Source organism: Chiloscyllium plagiosum, unplaced genomic scaffold (genome assembly GCF_037043375.1).
Source record: "Chiloscyllium plagiosum isolate Xiang-an unplaced genomic scaffold, Cpla_swu_hap1 HiC_scaffold_5, whole genome shotgun sequence".
Lineage (NCBI taxonomy): Eukaryota > Metazoa > Chordata > Chondrichthyes > Orectolobiformes > Hemiscylliidae > Chiloscyllium > Chiloscyllium plagiosum.
The window spans coordinates 13,025,734-13,045,055 of NW_028270143.1; the positions used below are offsets into that span (position 1 = coordinate 13,025,734).

At 40.9% G+C, this 19,322-nt stretch overlaps 1 protein-coding gene across 5 annotated transcripts in view; it reads right to left on the reverse strand.

The window, feature by feature from the left end:
• The window catches only part of adcy2b (adenylate cyclase 2b (brain)), a 627,652-nt gene that overhangs the window by 17,919 nt on the left and 590,411 nt on the right, over nucleotides 1-19,322 (reverse strand). For all 5 annotated transcript variants that reach the window (XM_087986815.1, XM_087986818.1, XM_043689618.2 and 2 more), the window contains 2 exons: nucleotides 10,424-10,582; nucleotides 5,418-5,564 (listed from right to left, as the gene is read on the reverse strand). In XM_087986815.1, the coding sequence (XP_087842941.1) occupies nucleotides 5,418-5,564; nucleotides 10,424-10,582 (306 nt within the window). The remainder of the gene's footprint in view (nucleotides 1-5,417; nucleotides 5,565-10,423; nucleotides 10,583-19,322) is intronic.

A 19,322-nucleotide genomic window follows, 5' to 3' on the forward strand; every position in this document is an offset into this window, starting at 1 on the left:
ATTCATTGTGCAAAAGGACTTTCCTCCTGTTATCTTTGATTCTTCAATCACCTTAAATTGAATGCATTTATATAAATGACTTAGATGGGAACATAAGAGGTATGGTTGGGAAGTTTGCAGCTGACACCAAAAATCGGAGGTGTAGTGGACAGCGAAGAAGTTTACCTCAGGTTACAATGGGATCTTGATCAGGTGGGCCAATGGTTGAGGAGTGGCAGATGGAGTTTAATTCAAATAAAATGCGAGGTGCTGCGTTTTGGAAAAGCAAATCAGAGCAGGATTTATACACTTCATGGTAAGGTCCTGGGGAGTGTTGCTGAACAAAGACCTTGGAGTACAGGTTGATAGTTCCTTGAAAGTGGTGTTGCAGGTAGACAGGATAGTGAAGGTGGTGTTTGGTATGCTTGCCTTTATTGGTCAGTGCATTTAGTATTGGCATTGGGAGGTCATGTTGTGGCTTGTATACATCATTGGTTAAGCTACTATTGGAATAATTCATGCAATTCTGCTCTTCATGCTTTAGGAAGGATGTTTTGAAGCGTGAAAGGATTCAGAAAGCATTTATAAGGATGTTGCCAGGGTTAGAGGGATTGAGCTACAGAGAGAGGCTGAACAGGCTGGGGCTGTTTTCCCTGGATCGTCGGAAGCTGAGGGGTGACCTTATAAAATCATGAGTGGCATGTTTAGGATAAATAGACAAGGTCTTTTCCCAGGGCTAGGGGAGTCCAAAACTAGACGGGATAGGTTTATGGTAAGAGGGGAAAGATTTAAAAGGGATCAAGGAGGCAACTTCTCATGCAGAGGGTAGTGCATGTGTGGAATGAGCTGCCAGCGGAAGTGGTGGAGGCTGGTACAATTACAACATTTAAAAGGCATCTGGATGGGTGTGAGATTTAGAGGGATATGGACCAAATGCTGACAAATGGGACTAGTTTAGTTTAGGTCATCTGGTCAGCATGGATGAGCTGGTCCAAAGGGTCTGTTTCCATGTTGTATATCTCTATGACTCTAACTGGTTCTCAATCTCTCTATAGGTTGTGTAATGTTGCTCTGTCTAAACACAGTCTAATGTCTTTGAAATCTTCCTACAAATCTTCTCTTTATGTAGAACAGCCCAGCCTCTGCAAATTCTCTATCTGGCTCAAATCCCTCGATTCTGAAGCCATGCTCTCAAATCCTTTCTGCATTTTCTGTAAAGTCTTCAAATCCTTCCCAAAGGCAGTAAATATACAATGAAAAGGTAAGGGAATGGGTCTGGGTAGGTTACTCTTCAGAGATTTGGTGGGGACTTGTTGGGCTGAAGGGTCTGTTTCCACACTTTAAGGATTCTAATTCTAATTCAAAGAAGGTGGCCAGAATTAGATATAAGGTTGAAGTGATTTTTTTGCAATAAAAATTGGATAGAAGATCAGGGAAATTTTACAGCTGCTGTACAGGGGTGAGATCACATCTGGAGTACTCTGTATAACTTTTGTTTCCTTGTTTGAAAAGAATGTAATCATAATAAAAGTAGTTGGGAGAATGTTCACTGATAATTAACTGCAAAACTTTGTCTGAACCAGGCAGGTTGACCCTGATTGGTCAATACATCGCCCTGAGAAATAAACTCGAGAATGATTACTGTCATTCAGTTGAAACAGGCACATGTTTGTACATGTTCTTTCTGTCTCTGCAGTTTTGTACATTTTCTTTCTGTCAGTTATCATCTAACTGGTGCATTCTCCCTTTCTTACAAAAACATATAAGATTCTTAGGAGACTTGACAGAGTGGATTCTAAAAGGATGCTTCCCCTTGTAGGAGAGACCAGAACTAAGGGAATGGGGGGGGGGTAGGACTGGGGAGAAGGCAGCAAAGAGTACAATAGGTGAATGGGGGTGGAAATGGAGGTGACAGGTCAGAGAGGAGGGTGGGGGAAGGAAGCAAAGAGTACAGATGCTGCCTGACCTGCTGTGCTTTTCCAGCATCACTCTGATCTAAACTCTGGTTTCCAGCAGCTGCAGTCCTCACTTTTGCCACTAAATTTTCAAGATAGTGTTAGATAGATTTTTGATGGACAAGGCAGTCAAGGGCTATGGGGGTCAGTTGGGAAACTGGAGTTGAGCTCTGAACCAGATCAGTCATGACCTTACTGAATGGAAGAGTAGGCTCCACGTGTCAAATGGTCTTCTGCTTCTTACTATGTTCTAATGTAGTTTATAATTGATATTGCCTTTTCTCTTTCTTTCCAACAAAATGTATCATTTCTCATTGCTCTGAATTGAATTTAATCTTTTATATGAGCATCCATTCCTTTGTGGAATATTCTGCTACTCAGTGACAACTACTGCTACTCTCTGGTACTCGATGGCAATGTCATTTTGGTCACAGAAATAATTGTCAGTTACCCTCACAATAGAAATTCCTATTGCTATTACTTTTCCAATCTTTGCCACCTGTTCTTGATCATGACTTGGCTACACTGGGCCTTGATCATGACTTGGCTACACCGCCCAGAGGAACCATCTGCTTTCTGAACTGAATACCAGTTAAAGAATAAGGTGCACCTAGAGGTCTCCTGCAATACTTTCTTGTTCCTCCTTAATTTTCTGGCCATTACCCATTCCCTCTCTAATGGCACAACATTAAACTGTTGGGTGATCAATTCCACTAAAGTGCTATGCAGATAGCTTGGTCGTACCACTTGAGGGTTTTCAGAACCAAAACTGGAAGCTCAGGATCCTCCAGCTGACAATGTCCAAAATACTAAATACAGCCTGGAGTTCATATCACAAGATTTGCATTCCACAGTGTCCAGTCTTGCTTTCATTTATTAAATTATGGAGGTCAGTAAGCACGGTAGCAATTGGTTAGCAGCAGTTGGTGCAGATGGAGGATGGGAGGTTGGCCAAGAGAATATTCTTGTGTCTGGAGGCATCAAAGGCATTGATACATGAATGGGTAAAATTAAGTAGAGGAAGAAATGATGATTTTGTAAAGACTTTTGTGGTGGAGAGGAAATAGTGTCAGAAGCACAACTTGGAGTGAAAAAGAGGATTTTGATAATTAAAGCCAGCTTAAACCTGAGAGAGCAGCAGGAAATCGGGATGGAATCAATGACAAGTGTGCAGAATGTGCCAGATTTGATGATGCTACTGTTGCTCTTCCCAATGTTTAGCTAAAGAAAACTGTGGTACTTTGAGGTCTAGATGTTGAGAAGTTTGTTTGACAACACAGATACAATGGAGAGAGTGAGCTAGAGGTAGACCTTGAAAGTGATGCCATGTGTTCAAATGAAGCCACTGAGGGGCAGTATCTAAACAACGAATAGGTGGGCTTGAAGGATTGAACTCACAGTGAGGGATTGTGGGAGAAAAAACATTATTCAAGACACTCTGGAAATTGGATCAGAAAGAGTTCATCCAAGTAGGCACTGTCCCAGTTATTGGATCAAGGAAGAAAACCTTTAGGGAAGCATAATGTTTTTTAAAAAATGTTAAAGATTTTAGAAACCTCAAGATGCAGGAGGAAATTGAACTTTGCTTAGTCTTAAAGGATGTTGCTGTTTCAGTACTTTGGCAGTGGTAAAAGTCTAGTTGTGTAGAAACCAATAGTGAACAGTGCAAATCAAAGAATCATAGACCCTACAGTATGGAAACTGGCCCTCCGGCCTAACAAGCTCACACTGAACCTCTGAAGAGTAACCCACCCAGACCCATTCCCTTACTCCATTACTCTATATTTACCCCAGACTAATGAACCTAACCTACACATCCCTGAACACTATGGGCAATTTAGCATGGCCAATTCTCCTAACCTGCACATCTTTGGACTGTGGGAGGATACCAGAGCACCCGGAGGAAACCCACGCAGACACGGGGAGAATGTGCAAACTCCACACAGACAGTCGCTTGAGGCTGGGATTGAACCTGTGTCCCTGGTGCTATGAGGCAGCAGTGCTAACCACTGAGCCAACGTGCTGCTCCATGGTATGAATTTCAGAGGCAACATGTTTCTGGACTTTAGAGATTCAAGAGAAAATGAGGCACCTGTCTGCAAGAATTGAGGACTCAACAGTAACATTTTTGAAGACTATTGAGAGAATATGGGGCAATACCTGAGGGGATGGAAGCATTTTTAATGTTTGCTAGCATGAGGACCTGCAAAGGAATGTGGTTGATCAGGAAATTAGTGTAGAAAGTTTTAGTTCACATTCTCATGATGGAATGTTAACTAACATTGTTAACATTATTATGCACGAAGCATGGTGGGAGAGGTTTTGCTTCTGCAAGCCTTACAAACACAGGCTGATCTGACATCAAATATGACCTGACCATCATTGTAATATAGTTTATCTTGTGCATGCTTAGTAGGTAATCTTGAAATAAAGGTATAACTGACCTTTGCTCTATGCTTAGTGTCAATAGGGAAGAGGGAACAGATGTTGGGACTCAAACAAGGTGAGCTTGAAGGGGACATGAGGGGATACAAGTGACAGGTTAGAGAAAGATTCATTTCAGACCTACGAGTTAGGGAACAAGGGTAGGTGAGGGGGATGGGAAAGAAGTCTTTCAGATATCTTAATACACCATTCACCACCCACCACCATCTCCCCTCCTCATCAACCTCCCACAATTACCTACAGCTGGTTGAAGTAATGATTGAAACTGTCATGACAGCAGACAGACAAATCCCATGCAGTTGGTCTTATTGTCTACATTTTGCATGAGTCTTCTCTGCCTTTCAAAACAATACAAAAGGAATTGTGGATAGTACTGCCAGCCAAAATTTTAAATCTTTAAAGTTATTATTGACCACATTATCCTCATCCAATGCTTCTCTTCTAACGTCCAACTGGTGGAACTGTTTTCACAGGATGTGGATGTCACCGGCCAGGTTAGCATTTATTGCCCATCTCTAATTACCTGGCGGGCAGTTAAGCATCAACCACATTGCTGTGGGTCTGGAGTCACATATAGGCCAGACCAGATGAGAACATTACTTTCCTTCCCTAAAGACATACGTGAACCAAATGGTTTTTCAGATAATTGACAATGGTTTCACGATCATTATTGAATTCAAACTCCACTATCTGTCATGGTGTGTTTTGAACCCAGGTTCCCAGAATATTGCCTGGGACTCTGAATCATTAGTCAAGCAATAAGCCCAATACATCATCATGTCCCCACTCATTCTTATTTAATGATTTACACATCATCTCCACTAATGACTTTACTTTTTGCCCTAACTTTGCAATTATCTTTAACTTGGTAGTGATTAAAAATAAAAATGTGAATAGAAAATGACAAAAGTGGTAAGTAGATTAGTGCACTTTCTCCATCAAAGGTTATCATCAGAACACTAGTAAGAGTGCCTTGCATTCAGAAAGATCACCAATGTATCTCTAGACCAATAGGTGACTATACTGTTGTATACTTACATCATCAAAGTCAGCAATAATTTCATTCAGCAAACGTAGACATTCTAAGCCTTCTTTATTTACATCTGACTCGGTATAGAATTCTTTGAAATCTGGGATGGATGCAAACATTACACAGACACATTCGTATGATTGATGGTAAAGATCCTATCGAGAAAATGAGAGATGTAACATTAGAAATGTGCAGGCTTATTCTTTTCCTCTGAAAATTTGAATCCTGCATTCAGTCCACATATTTTCCAAATCTAACTCCAATCTTTTTTTTTCCCTGATGCTATGATCTGTATAACTGGCTAACCAGGCTCCCTTTCTCATTTATTAAATGTATCTATGCTTTGTGGAAAATGTAACAAACTGACTTCCCATCGCTCTCAAAAATCCAAACCCCTATGTGTACTCAGGAATGTCCTTTAATGATGAACATGACAGGTTTTCAGAGGCAGGTGAAGGAGAAATTCGATGCAAATGTCTAATTGGATACATTTCTGATCGTGCCCCCTTTGTCTATAAAAACTGAGGTTGCTTTCCCTCCACTGGAAAGAAAGATGGGATAAGGCAAGTGTTGTCCGACATGTTCTTGCCTGAAACATACATTCAGATATGCACAATATTTTCATTTTAAAATGTTGGGGCTGGCTTTAAGTTGTTGGCTGCTCGTGTTCCCTGCAATACACTGGCTGAAGCCCACATTCATCTACCTAATGAATGACGGCTGCAACAAAATATCAATAACCATGCAAACAAGAGTTCTGACCCTGAATCAGGAACAGGGAATCCTGTTACAGGCTCTGCCCCTTGCCTGTTATTTTCTTGGTAAGAAGTTGAGACAGCTTGGTGAAGAACACTTAGTTGTGATGTAAAACCCATTTAAAACTGGGTCCTACCATGCTCTTTGAAATTCCAACAGGGGTATAGGAGACCCTGGATTCTCAGTAGAATTTCTGAGCCATAATATTTTGAACGCCTACTGATCACAACTGATTTAGACTTTGGATTATGAATATGTATAATTGATGTAGTACATAAATAAATGTGACATTCTGTAGTGGGCTATTCTTAGGCAGACTTTAACCATGATCTGAATACTTTAACATTTTAACAAAACTTCAGCAACCAGAAAGTGGATACAGCTAAATAGAATTTAGGGCTTGTTTGATGATGTCCTAGCCTCTGTGCAACTAGATTAAAAAGTGATTCTTTAATTTCTATTGCATCACAAAATAGTTCACAGACAAGTATTTTCTAGACGACGGTCTTTGGAAGATGGAATAATAGGATCCGGAGTTTGGAAAGCGGCAATTTGGTCCATTTGAGATTTTCCCAAACAGATCCAACTCCTATCCAATCCCCATAACCTTGCACTTACCATTGCTACCCATCTAGCTTGCACATCTTTGTACTGTGGGAGGAAATCAGAGCAACCAGTAAAAACCCACGCAGACACAACCCCCAACCATTCCCCTCCACCTACTTGATCTGGTCTTCAGGACTCTGAATCTGGGGACAACTCTTTGTCAATGTCCTTGTTATTGCTGTTGCTGGCATTGCTGGGACTTCAGAGCTGCTGGCCTATCAGACTGGTTAGTAGCTCTTTGAGGGGGGACTTCTAACCAATGAAGGGTCAGAATTTCCATCTCCAACTAATGAAAGGATCGGTGTAAGTGAATTCCCTGCTGATACTTTGGTTGGTGGGATTGAAAAAAATCTTGCCCCACAAGTCTTTGGTGTCATTTATAGTTGTTAAAAGTTACAAACATCTATGGAGTTGGTGTTAAAGGTACTGAAGCATACTTTGCTGAATCCATGGTCTGACACAAAGAGGTTGCTCCCATACATGGGCACACTAGGAGGCACTCCCCTTGAATACAGCAAAGTTTTGTAGAATTGCCAGAGGCTATGCTGCGCAGGACAAGGAGATGGAAAAGGGAGGAGGAAGAGCAGGTAGGAAATAGTTATCAGCAGGAAACCATGGGTGTACAGGGTAATTAGGAGAAATTAACATGAGTTAGCAATGTTCCTTCACTTTTTAGCAGTGATGTTATCCATGTACAGTATGTCCCAGCAGATTTTAATGCCTATTCCCAGTAGATTAAGAAGTTAGCTACATTCAATTCTTAAAGTGATTACCAAAGTTTCATACACCAGTAAAGCAGTGATTCTTGAATCTGATGGGCGTCACTGCTCCCTCTCCATTGTCATAAAATGCAACTCTTTAGCATTTGTTGTAGCCCATTTAGGAATGAGTCGTCTGAAGATAAAAAGGACCAATGAGGAGGGAACCCACCTACTCTTACCTCGTAAGGGATTGAATAATCTATGAGACTGCCCTAAGGCATAACATGTGAGATTAGCAATCGAATGTTGTGACACAATTTTTGCTAAATTATCTTGCTGAGCATGGAACAAATTTCTATTTCATTTTTGCTATTTTAATACTTTAAAAAATCATTGTGATCTGACAGAATTATACAGGTGAAAGATTACAGTGAAGTGTAGAGAGCAGGGGATCTTAAGTAATTATTTTATCAATTAGATAGATTAGTGATGGCGGGACAGGTGAAGTGTTTCAGCATATGGTATCTGTGGTACACCTATGTGCCAGAGTTAAGGACATCTTCCCGAGATCAGAGAAGAACTTGGACTGGGAGAGGAGCTGAACCTCCAAGGGACTAATCACCAGTTTACTACCTGTGTCTTGGGTAAACTGGCATAGGGTAAATAAAGTCATGGATCTAATTGTGTGGCTCAAAGTAGTGAAGGTGGAATTGGTTTCAGTTCATAGGGAATTAGCATTAATATTGGGGTAGTCAGGAGCCGTTCTGATGGGAAATGAGCTTCACTTGAATCATACTGAGACCAGCTATTGGCAAATTGAATAACTAAGTCAGTAAATAAGGCTTTAAGCTGATTAGAGTTGACGGAGAGTGTGGAAGAGGGGAAAATGTAGGCTTATAAACCAAGGAGATTTTGCAGCATTACAGGGTAGCAATTTGGATAACAATACACAGAGTGGAGCAAGAAGGGACAGAGGATACAAACATAAAAAAAACAGCAGCCAATAGAGTCAAAGGGGGAAAAATGGTTAAGAGGCACAATTAATGTTCCTTTCCTGGAAGTGGATAGTATTTAGAACAAGATAAATGAATGAACAGTTCAAATACAGGTTAATGGGTATGATCTTACAGCCATTACGAAGGCATGATTACAATGAGATTAAAACTAGGAACTATATGTTCAAGGGTATGCCATTTTGTAAAGACAAGCAGGAAGTAAAGTCTGGTGGGAAAGTAGTGTTGAAGTGGTGTGGAATAAATATAAAAGCAAGAAATGATCTTGGATAGGAAGATATAGAATCCATATGGGTGGAGGTAAGAAATAACAAAGAAAGACAATACTTATAGGAGTAATTATTAGGCTCCCTAACATTAGCTTTCTGGTGGGACAGGGACTAAATCAGGAGATAATAAGGGCATTTAAAATGGTATTACATTAATCATAGATGAGTTCTATCTTCATATAGATTGGGCTAGTCAGTATGGTGGAGTGGAGTAATCTGTGAGGAAGAATTCATAAAATATGTTTTAGACAGTTTCCAAGAGCAATAAGTTGTGGATCCAAACAAATTAGCCTATTTTAGATCTAATGAAGAAGTTTAATAAATGATGTCAGAGTAAAAGATCTCCCAGGAAACAGCAAAAATAACATGGTAGAATTTAGCCATCTGTTTGAGAGAGGAACTTGGGGGCTGGAAACAATTGTGTTAAACTGAAATAAAGGAGTGAGGGCAGAGCTAGCTGATCTGGACTGGGAAAGGTATTTAACAGCAAAGGTTGTTGAGGAACAATTGCAAATATTTAATACAATAACATGGCTCACGATAAAGATATGAATCAGTGAGAAGTAAGGATTCCAAGGAGGGAATAAATCAACTATGATTAACAAAGAAAGTTAAGGATAGCATAATATTGAAAAAAAGCACACAATATGGCAAAGATTACTGGTATGACATTGATTTGGGATAATGTTAAAAAAAAGAGACAACCGAAGCAAAACAAAAAGATAACTCTGAGGTTAAACCTTCAACTAATGTCAAGATGGACTGTATCAGCTTCTTTTATTAAAATAAAATGAGAACAAAGTTAAACGTTAGAGAATGAGTCCAAAGATATGCAAGTTAGGTGGATTGGCCAAGGTAAATTGCCCATAGTTTCCAGGAATGTGCAGTCTGGGTAAATGCGAGGTTATGGGGATGGGCTATTTCTAGGTAGAATGCTCTTGGGAAGGTGGTGCTAACTCCTTAAGCAAAATGATCTTTTTCTTCACTGTAGGGATTCTATGATTTATGAACAGAACAAGTTGGGGGAAATAACAATGAAGAACCAAAAAATGGCAGAGAAGTTGAATAAACATTTTTCATCAGTCTTCACAATTAAAGATGCTAATAGCATATGAACATTTCTAAATAATCAGGGGACAAAAGTTAGAGAAGAAATAAATACAATAATTATCACTGGAGAAAAAGTGCTAAGGAAACCGATAGAACCAAAGGCTGATAAATTCCTTGGACTTCCGAGGATATTAAAAGAAGTAGCTAAATGACAGTGAATGTACTAGCAGTAATCATCCAAGAATCATTAGGTTCTGGAAAAGACTTCCATCTGAATGCAATTTCTGGCATGGGAATCATGGAGGTAGTGCCAGAACTGGTTAGAGGGACTGCAAGTCCCCTGACTTGGGTACTTCTAAATTCTGTTGTATTCTAGTTTTGTGGTTTACTTTTGCATTCTCAATTTCTTTATGATGTTGGGCCTTCCTGAAGAAAAAGAAAAGATTGATCAAGTATTCATTGGTGCAATGCAGAAAACAAGGATCCAACAGGGGACGTTAATGGTCTGCACTGTTTTAGTTCCATTTCATGTATTTACCCAATGGGCGAGCTTCATTTGATTTTGTCTAGTACATACACACATACAGAATTTCATGCTTTTGCATTAAAGTCTACTTACTTCATTTTTCCAGTTTTGCGCCAGGAAATGTTCAGCCACGTGAGCAGGAAGCACATTTTCCAGCAATACTCTATTGAGGTTTTCCATAGTTTCTATCTCCTCGCATTCTCTTTTGAATTTATTCTTCCACAGGAAATCTAACCTACAGTAATATTCATTCTGTTACAAGAGGACACAAAGGTAAAGAAACGATAGACAACTTAACATCCAACCAAATTACATAAGATATTAAGATTCAAAGGCAAATTGAATGCATGTTAAAAACATCAGCTGATATAGCACTGATTATGTCAAGCCAATTGCATATGCCACTGTGAACTCAAGTCTCTGTGGCATTTCAGGATGATGTATTAAATTAAGGAACGGGATGATACTACAGATATCCATGTAAGAAAGAAAAGGCGATTTTTTTTGAGTATTCTTGAAATTCAGAAGATATGAGCAATGAAGTACGGATTGGGTAAAAAGTTCAGAAGAGTGAAAAATTAATTATTGTCTGGATTGGACAACACATGCCAGAAGGGGTTGGCCAAGGATCACAAGAACGTCCTCAGGCCTCATTATTATGAAACTGCTGAGATAGGGTTGCCAACAGAGTACTCCACTGCAGCTTCTCAGCATAAAATGTGCGTTAGCTAGCTCAAATATCCACAGTAGTCCTCAGATAAATCTCATGAAGTGGGAGGCAAAAAGAAATCGGTATTATATGCCAACATGGAAACATTACACAGCTATGATTAATTCTAGATTGGGGTTAGAAAGCAGGCTTTGATTAGCGTATGTAGAAGTCTGTTTCTTGATGTAATTTTGCATTTTTCACATCATGAGGATGAATTGGGCATGGAATATAATGCCCCAAAATTATAGGTTTGCTTGTGCTCGAAAAAGATGTCATAATTATTTTCATATGGATGCAAACCACTCTTTTAATCTCACATCAAAATAGTAATCTTCTCTGTCTGGAAGCTAACTCAATACAATATTTTCTAGGTAATGGCATTTAAAAAAAAAACTATATGATGTACATTTAGATTTCCTAAAATTAATAAAAGAACATTGGAACTAAAATTGATTTTTGAAAGAATTATTTTGACATATGGTACCTACATTTGAAGATACTTTCATGTTGAGTTTGCCGTGTAAAGATCTATATTATAAATTACACATCTGCACTTTGTTAATAGGTTAATTACCATGTTGTATAAGACCATAACACCATAAGACATAGGAGTGGAAGTAAGGCCATTCGGCCCATCGAGTCCACTCCGCCATTCAATCATGGCTGATGGGCATTTCAACTCTACTTACCCGCATTCTCCCCGTAGCCCTTAATTCAAGAATTTATCAATCTCTGCCTTGAAGACATTTAGCATCCCGGCTTCCACTGCACTCTGTGGCAATGAATTCCACAGGCCCACCACTCTCTGGCTGAAGAAATGTCTCTGCATTTCTGTTCTGAATTGACCCCCTCTCATTTTAAGGCTGTGCCCATGGGTCCTAGTCTTCCCGCCTAACGGAAACAATTTCTTAGCATCCACCCTTTCCAAGCCATGTATTATCTTTTAAGTTTCTATTAGATCTTCCCTTAACCTTCTAAACTCCAATGAGTACAATCCCAGGATCCTCAGCCGTTCCTCGTATGTTAGACCTACCATTCCAGGGATCATCCGTGTGAATCTCCGCTGGACATGCTCCAGTGCCAGTATGTCCCTCCTGAGGTGTGGGGCCCAAAACTGGACATAGTACTCCAAATGGGGCCTAACCAGAGCTTTATAAAGTCTCAGTAGCACATCGCTGCTTTTATATTCCAACCCTCTTGAGATAAATGACAACATTGAATTCGCTTTCTTAATCACGGATTCAACCTGCATGTTTATCTTTAGAGAATCCTCGACTAGCACTCCCAGATCCCTTTGTACTTTGCCTTTATGAATTTTCTCACCGTTTAGAAAGTGGTCCATGCTTGTATTCTTTTTTCCAAAGTGCAAGACCTCGCATTTGTTCACATTGAATTCCATCAGCCATTTCCTGGACCACTCTTCCAAACTGTCTAGATCCTTCTGCAGCCTCCCCATTTTCTCAGTACTACCTGCCTGTCCACCTATCTTTGTATCATCGGCAAACTTTGCTAGAATGCCCCCAGTCCCTTCATCCAGATCATTGATATATAATGTGAACAGCTGCAGCCCCAACACTGAATCCTGCGGGACACCGCTTGTCACCGGCTGCCATTCCGAAAAAGAACCTTTTATCCCAACTCTCTGCCTTCTGTCAGACAGCCAATCCTCAATCCATGCCAGTAGCTCACCTCGAACACCATGGGCCCTCACCTTACTCAGCAGTCTCCCGTGTGGCACCTTATCAAAGGCCTTTTGGAAGTCTCGATAGACCACATCCACTGGGTTTCCCTGGTCTAACCTACTTGTCACCTCTTCAAAGAATTCTAACAGGTTTGTCAGGCACGACCTCCCCTTACTAAATCCATGTTGACTTGTTCTAATCCGACCCTGCTCTTCCAAGAATTTAGAAACCTCATCCTTAAAGATGGATTCTAGAATTTTACCAACAACTGAGGTTAGGCTAATTGGCCTATAATTTTCCATCTTTTGTCTTGATTCTTTCTTGAACAATGGGGTTACAACAGCGATCTTCCAATCATCCGGGACTTTCCCTGACTCCAGTGACTTTTGAAAGATCTCAACCAACGCCTCCGCTATTTCCTCAGCCGCCTCCCTCAGAACTCTAGATTTGTCAATTTTAAGACCTTTTAGCTTTTCTAGCTATACCTCTTTTGTAATGGCAACCATACTCAACTCAGCCCCTGACTCCCTTTAATTGTTGGGATATTACTCATGTCTTCCACTGTGAAGACTGATGAAAAGTACTTATTAAGTTCTCCAGCTATTTCCTTATCTCCCATCACTAGCCTTCCAGCATCAGTTTGAAGTGGCCCAATATCTACTTTTGCCTGTCGTTTGTTTCTTATGTATTGAAATAAACTTTTACTATCATTTCTAAAATTACTGGCTAGCCTACCTTCATATTTGATCCTCTCCTTCCTTATTTCTCTCTTTGTTATCCTCTGTTTTTGTAGCCTTCCCAATCTTCTGATTTCCCAGTGCTCTTGGCCACTTTATAGGATCTCTCTTTTTCTTTGATACATTTCCTGACTTCCTTTGTCAGCCATGGCTGTCTAATCCCTCCCCGGATAATCTTGCTTTTCTTGGGGATGAACCTCTGTACTGTGTTCTCAATTATACCCACACAAACTCCTGCCATTTTTGCTCTACTGTCTTCCCTGCTAGGCTCTGCTTCCAGTTTATTTTCATCAGCTCCTCTCTCATGCCCTCATAATTACCTTTAACTGTAACACCATTACATCTGATTTTGCCTTCTCTCTTTCAAACTGCAGACTGAACTCTACCATATTATGATTGCTGCTTCCTAAGTGTTCCCTTACTTTAAGATCTTTTATAAAGTCTGGTTCATTACATAGCACTAGGTCCAAAATAGCCTGCTCCCTTGTGGGCTCCATGACAAGCTGTTCCAAAAAGCCATCCTGTAAGCATTCCATGAATTCCCTTTCCTTGGATCCACTGGCAACATTATTTACCCGGTCCACCTGCATATTGAAGTCCCCCATGATCACCGTGACCTTGCCTTTCTGACATGCCTTCTCTATTTCCCCGTACATGTTGCGCCCCTGGTCCTGACCACTGTTAGGAGGTCTGTACATATCTCTCATTATGGTTATTTTGCCTTTGTGGTTCCTCAATTCCACCCACACAGACTCCACATCATCTGACGCTATGCCATTCAGTGCCATAGATTTAATTTTGTTCTTAACTAACAAGGCCACCCCGCCCCCTCTGCCCACCTCCCTGTCTTTTCGATAAGTTGTAAATCCTTGGATGTTTAACTGCCAGTCCTGAACCCCCTGCACACCCCCACGTCTCTGTGATGCCTACCACATCATAATCATTCACGATGATCTGTGGCGTTAGTTCATCTACTTTGTTACGAATGCTACGAGCGTTCAAGTAAAGTGCCTTAATGCTAACATTCTTATCAGTAGAGATATTGGAAGTCATAAGATGTCCTAAGTTATCCTGCCTTTTTGTTGCAATCCTAATCTGCCTCAAGTTTAAATCCACCTGCACACATGCTTATCTTTCCATTTAACTCCCATACTTTCCCTTCCCCCCAACTCAGAAGTTTAAAGTCCTACTGACCACCCTATTTATCTTCTTCGCTAGAACATTGGTATTGGTCCCAACGGTACAGATCCCCCCGTCCCAACGGTACAGATCCCCCCGGTTCCAAAACTGATGCCAATGCCCCATGAAATGGAATTCCTCTTTCCCACACCAATCCCTTAGCCACGTGTTTACTTCCCTAATTTTCTTATCCCTATGCCAATTGGCACGTGGCTCAGGCAGTAATCCAGAGATTATGACCCTTGAGGACCTGTACTTCAATTTCCTTCCTAGTGCTTGATAATCCCCAAACAGGTCCTCCACTCTAGCTTTGCCTACGTTGTTAGTCCCAACGTGGACCACAACAACTGGATCCTCCCCCTCCCGCTCCAATATCCTTTCAAGCCGGTCGGAGATGTCCCGCACCCTGGCACTGGGCAGGCAACACACCATGCGAGACTCCCGATCCGGCTTGCAAAGGATACTATCTGTCCCCCTAATTATAGAATCCCCTATAACAACTACTTGTCTTTTTGCTCCCCCCTCTTGAATGGCCTTCTGCACCATGGTGCCATGGTCAGCTGGCTCATCCTGTCCAGAGCCTTTTTCCTCATTCGTATAGGGAGCAAGAATCTCATACCTGTCGGACAAGGTCAAGGGCTGAGGCTCCTGCACTCCTGAACTCAAGTTCCCCCTGCCTGCCTCACTTACAGTCACACTCTGATGTCCCTGATCACTAACTGAATGTGAATTACTTAATCTCCCAGGTGTGACTGCCTCCTGAAACAAAGCGTCCAGGTAACTCTCCCCTTCCCGGATGTGCCGCAGTGTTTGAAGCTCAGATTCCAGATCATCAACTCTGAGCCGGAGTTCTTCCAGCAACCAACACTTGCTGCAGATGTGCTCACTGCCATTCACAATGGGATCAGCCAGCTCCCACATCATACAGCTACAGCACATCACCTGCCCAGCCATCTCTGCTTAGTTAATTACTTTATTACTTTGTATAGGTTTGAGTTAAAATACTTTCTGATACCTCTCTGCTATAGTCTTTTTCTAAAAACCAATTAATAGATAAACCATAAAAAGTAAATTTTTAACCATTCACCGATAAAGAAATAGAAAATTCTTACCTTAACAAACCAGAGTCCTATTTTTGGTTAGAGGAGGGGGTTGGGTGGGGGGGACGACACAACACGTATAGTGTCTCAGGTTCAGCCACTGCCCAGATATATTACCGGCAGTCCCCCTGGTTGTTGCTCCTGCTCTTCCTACTTATTAACTACGTTAGAGGAGGAGGGCGGGTGGGAGACACTACATTAGTAGAGTTTCGGGTTTAACCGCCTTGCTGATATATGTGGTCACTGCTTTCCTTCCCGGTTGCCCCTTCGGTCCACGTCACTTCCTCCGCTGCTCCTGCTCCTTCTCTGCTGCTGCTCGCACTTATGAATTCAATTAACTACAATTATTAGCTGCTAATTAGCCTTAAGGATTACACCAAAGACCTCAAAAACCTCAAAAAAAGTACTTACACAAGGTCAGAATCTTTCTCATATCTCACTATTCACTATACAGATCTGCCATAGCAGATTGTGCTGTTAGATGACACAAACATAAACACGACTTCCTATAAAAAATAATAGAGTTTTTTATAAGAGATATCTTGGGGAAAAAAAAGAGATAATTATTGAAATTTACTGCTCTACTTTTGCACCTAGTCAGCACTGAGAAAAGGGATCCTCCGAGATTTCTAGCCTTCATTCTCATGCACATCCAACACTAGCCTGAGACTGTATCCCAATGCCCAAAGCCATTTACTATCACTGACTCAAAAATGATCTTGGTCTTGGGTGGCTGCATCCACTACCTTCTCAATGGAGCAAATATGTAAAAAAGTTTCCAGCTTCTGATTGGTAAGCAGCTCCTGGTGGGACTTCTGCTGTTCGTATCCTTGATCTTGGGGCTAGGTCCACCACTGACCTGTGAATGCCTGTGGCATAAAATGCAGTGGGACATCCCAAAAAGAGGTAATGTTAGGCTCTCACCGGCTCTCCAGTCTGCAGCTGAGACCTCTGGAACCAATGTTTGAGAAGGAGTAAGACATTCAACTCTCAAGGTTGTTTGCCTTTCAATTAGATATGGTAATTTTTAACTTGACTGAATGCTTCCATAATCCTTAATCAGGCCACCTCCAAAGAACAGGATTTATTCTGAGGATATTTGAAGTGGATATCAGTTGTATTGAAATTGCAATGCATGAGCTGAAATCTGACTGAATTAACCTAAAGAAATCAAATCATTTTGGGTAAAGGCCACTATCTTCTCTCTGCTATCACAAGCTCAGAGGGCCATTGCTCACTAACTCGACTCCTGACATTCTTCTCACTAAGGCTCATAGTTTACAATTCTCATGTTTTTAAAAAATATATTTTGAATGAAAAATAGATTTTTGATATCACAACAAATACAAAACAATACAATTCAAAACACTACAAAGTAAGAACGAAAAACCAAACTGCACTCGCACAAATGTATAAATCTACATATTAAAAAAAATAAAATTATAAAATAAATACATTAAAAAATAAAACATAAATAAATAATAGCTAATAACTAACAACAAAATAATACGTAATAATAATACGGCTAGTGAGAAAAAACACTAGCTCTTGACCATCGAGAGCATTAATTGACACATTCATATGTTCGCAGCTCTCCCTCTCTGGATATTAGACTCGTAAAACACAATTGTTACATTTCTATAAAAGCCCTTATTAGTGTGGTGGACAGACCTGTGTCCAGGTAGTGAAATAAGGGCTGCCAAGTCTTCTAAAAATTCTCAGTTTTATGGTGCACCATACTTGTGAGAAAATCCAAAGGGATGTGCTCCATCACTATCTTATGACATCTCAAAAAACCCGGAGGATTTTCAGACACCCAACTTAACAGAATATTCTTTCTTGCGGAAAAAGTAAGGATATTGAAAAAAATTTTCTTATGCACATCTACAGGAAAAGCATTGGGCTGGCCAAGAGGAGGAGAAACCGGGTCCATCTCTACCCTTGTCCCCAAGATCCTCTCTATTACACCTCCCACAGCACTCCAGTATGTCTGGACCCTGCAGCAGGACCAGAGGCAATGAGTAAGAGTGCCCGTACTCGCTTTGCACTTGGGACATGCTGAAGATACTCCTGCTTTAAATTTTGATAAACGATCTGGAGCTGACTGGACCCCTGTGGAGAACCTTCAACTGAAAAGCATGGGTTCTATTGCAAATCAAGATCTTTCTCACGTTTTCCCAAATATTTTCCCATATCTCTGAGGAGATCTCAACGCCCAACTCTCTCTCCTACATCCTGCAAAGCCTGTAGACCCCAACAGGTGATAAAGAGTGTGAGAGAAAGTGTATTTTTAGCACTGAGCATCCTCTTCTCTATATCAGATCTGTAGGGATCAGTTAAAAGTTTATTCCCAAACTAACTGGTCAAAAGTCATCATTGTGTCCCCTTCAAATAAAGCACTCAGGCAAGACTCATCCCTAGCTGCCCGGAGTTTAAACCCAGAGTCCATCAACCCCGGTGTAAAAAAAGACGTTTTGGCAATATTGCCTTCACTCTGCCGCATTACCCTCCATGCTTTAACGTAGTAATAACTACTGAACTGTGGCAATATTCCTTAACTGTCCTCGTTTTGTCCAGGAACAACAAGCTAGTAAGGGGGCATCTTGTCTGAGACGTTTCAATATCTAACCATATTGAAAGAGGGTCCCCATAAGTCCAGTCATTCACATAAGATAAAAGCGAACTTATCTGATAGTTTTTAATGTTCGTGAGATCCACTCCCTCCAGTCTATGAGGCAATTGCAATTTAGCTAATTTAATAAGGGGCCGCTTACGATGCCAGATAAAAGAGCTGAACCAGCTGTTCAGTCTCCTGAATGTTTGCCTAGTGCAAATCAAGGGGACCCTTTGCATAGGGTACATAGACTGGGGAGAATATTCATTTTAACGAGGACTATCCGACCTAACCAAGAAACCGGAAGCGCCTCCCATCTTTGAAGGTCCTGTTTACTTTTGTCAAATAAATGAACAAAATTAACTTGAAGCAACTGATCGAAAACTGGAGTAATGAATATACCCAAATAAAGAACAACCCCCTCCCCGATTCATTGAAAAGGGAATCGAGATTCTCCCTCAAAACATGGTATTTTTGTAAGACCACCCATAGGCATAGCCTCTGATTTTGATCTTGTAACCTGAAAAGGTGCCAAACGAATTGATACATTGTATCAGACAAGGCACCAAAACTGCAGGATTTGACAAAAAAACAAGGACACCATCTGTGTACAACAAAATCTTCTGTGATTTTGACCCCACTTCTGGAGCTGATATATTAGGATCCCTATGAATGGGCTCTGCCAGCAGCTCGATCACCAATGTAAAAAGCAATGGAGAAAGGGGACAGTCCTGTCTACTGCCCCTAAAGATATTAAAATTGCTTAATCGCACACCATTGGTGAGAATCGCAGCAAGAGGGTCACTATAGAGAACCTTTGCCCATCTTACAAAGGCTTCGCCCAAGCCAAACCGCTCTGGAGTATAAAAAAGGTACGGCCATTCAACCTGGTCAAATGCCTTCTCTGCATCTAGGGAGATCATTAATCGCTGTACAGACTCTTGTTGACACGCTTGAATTATATTAAG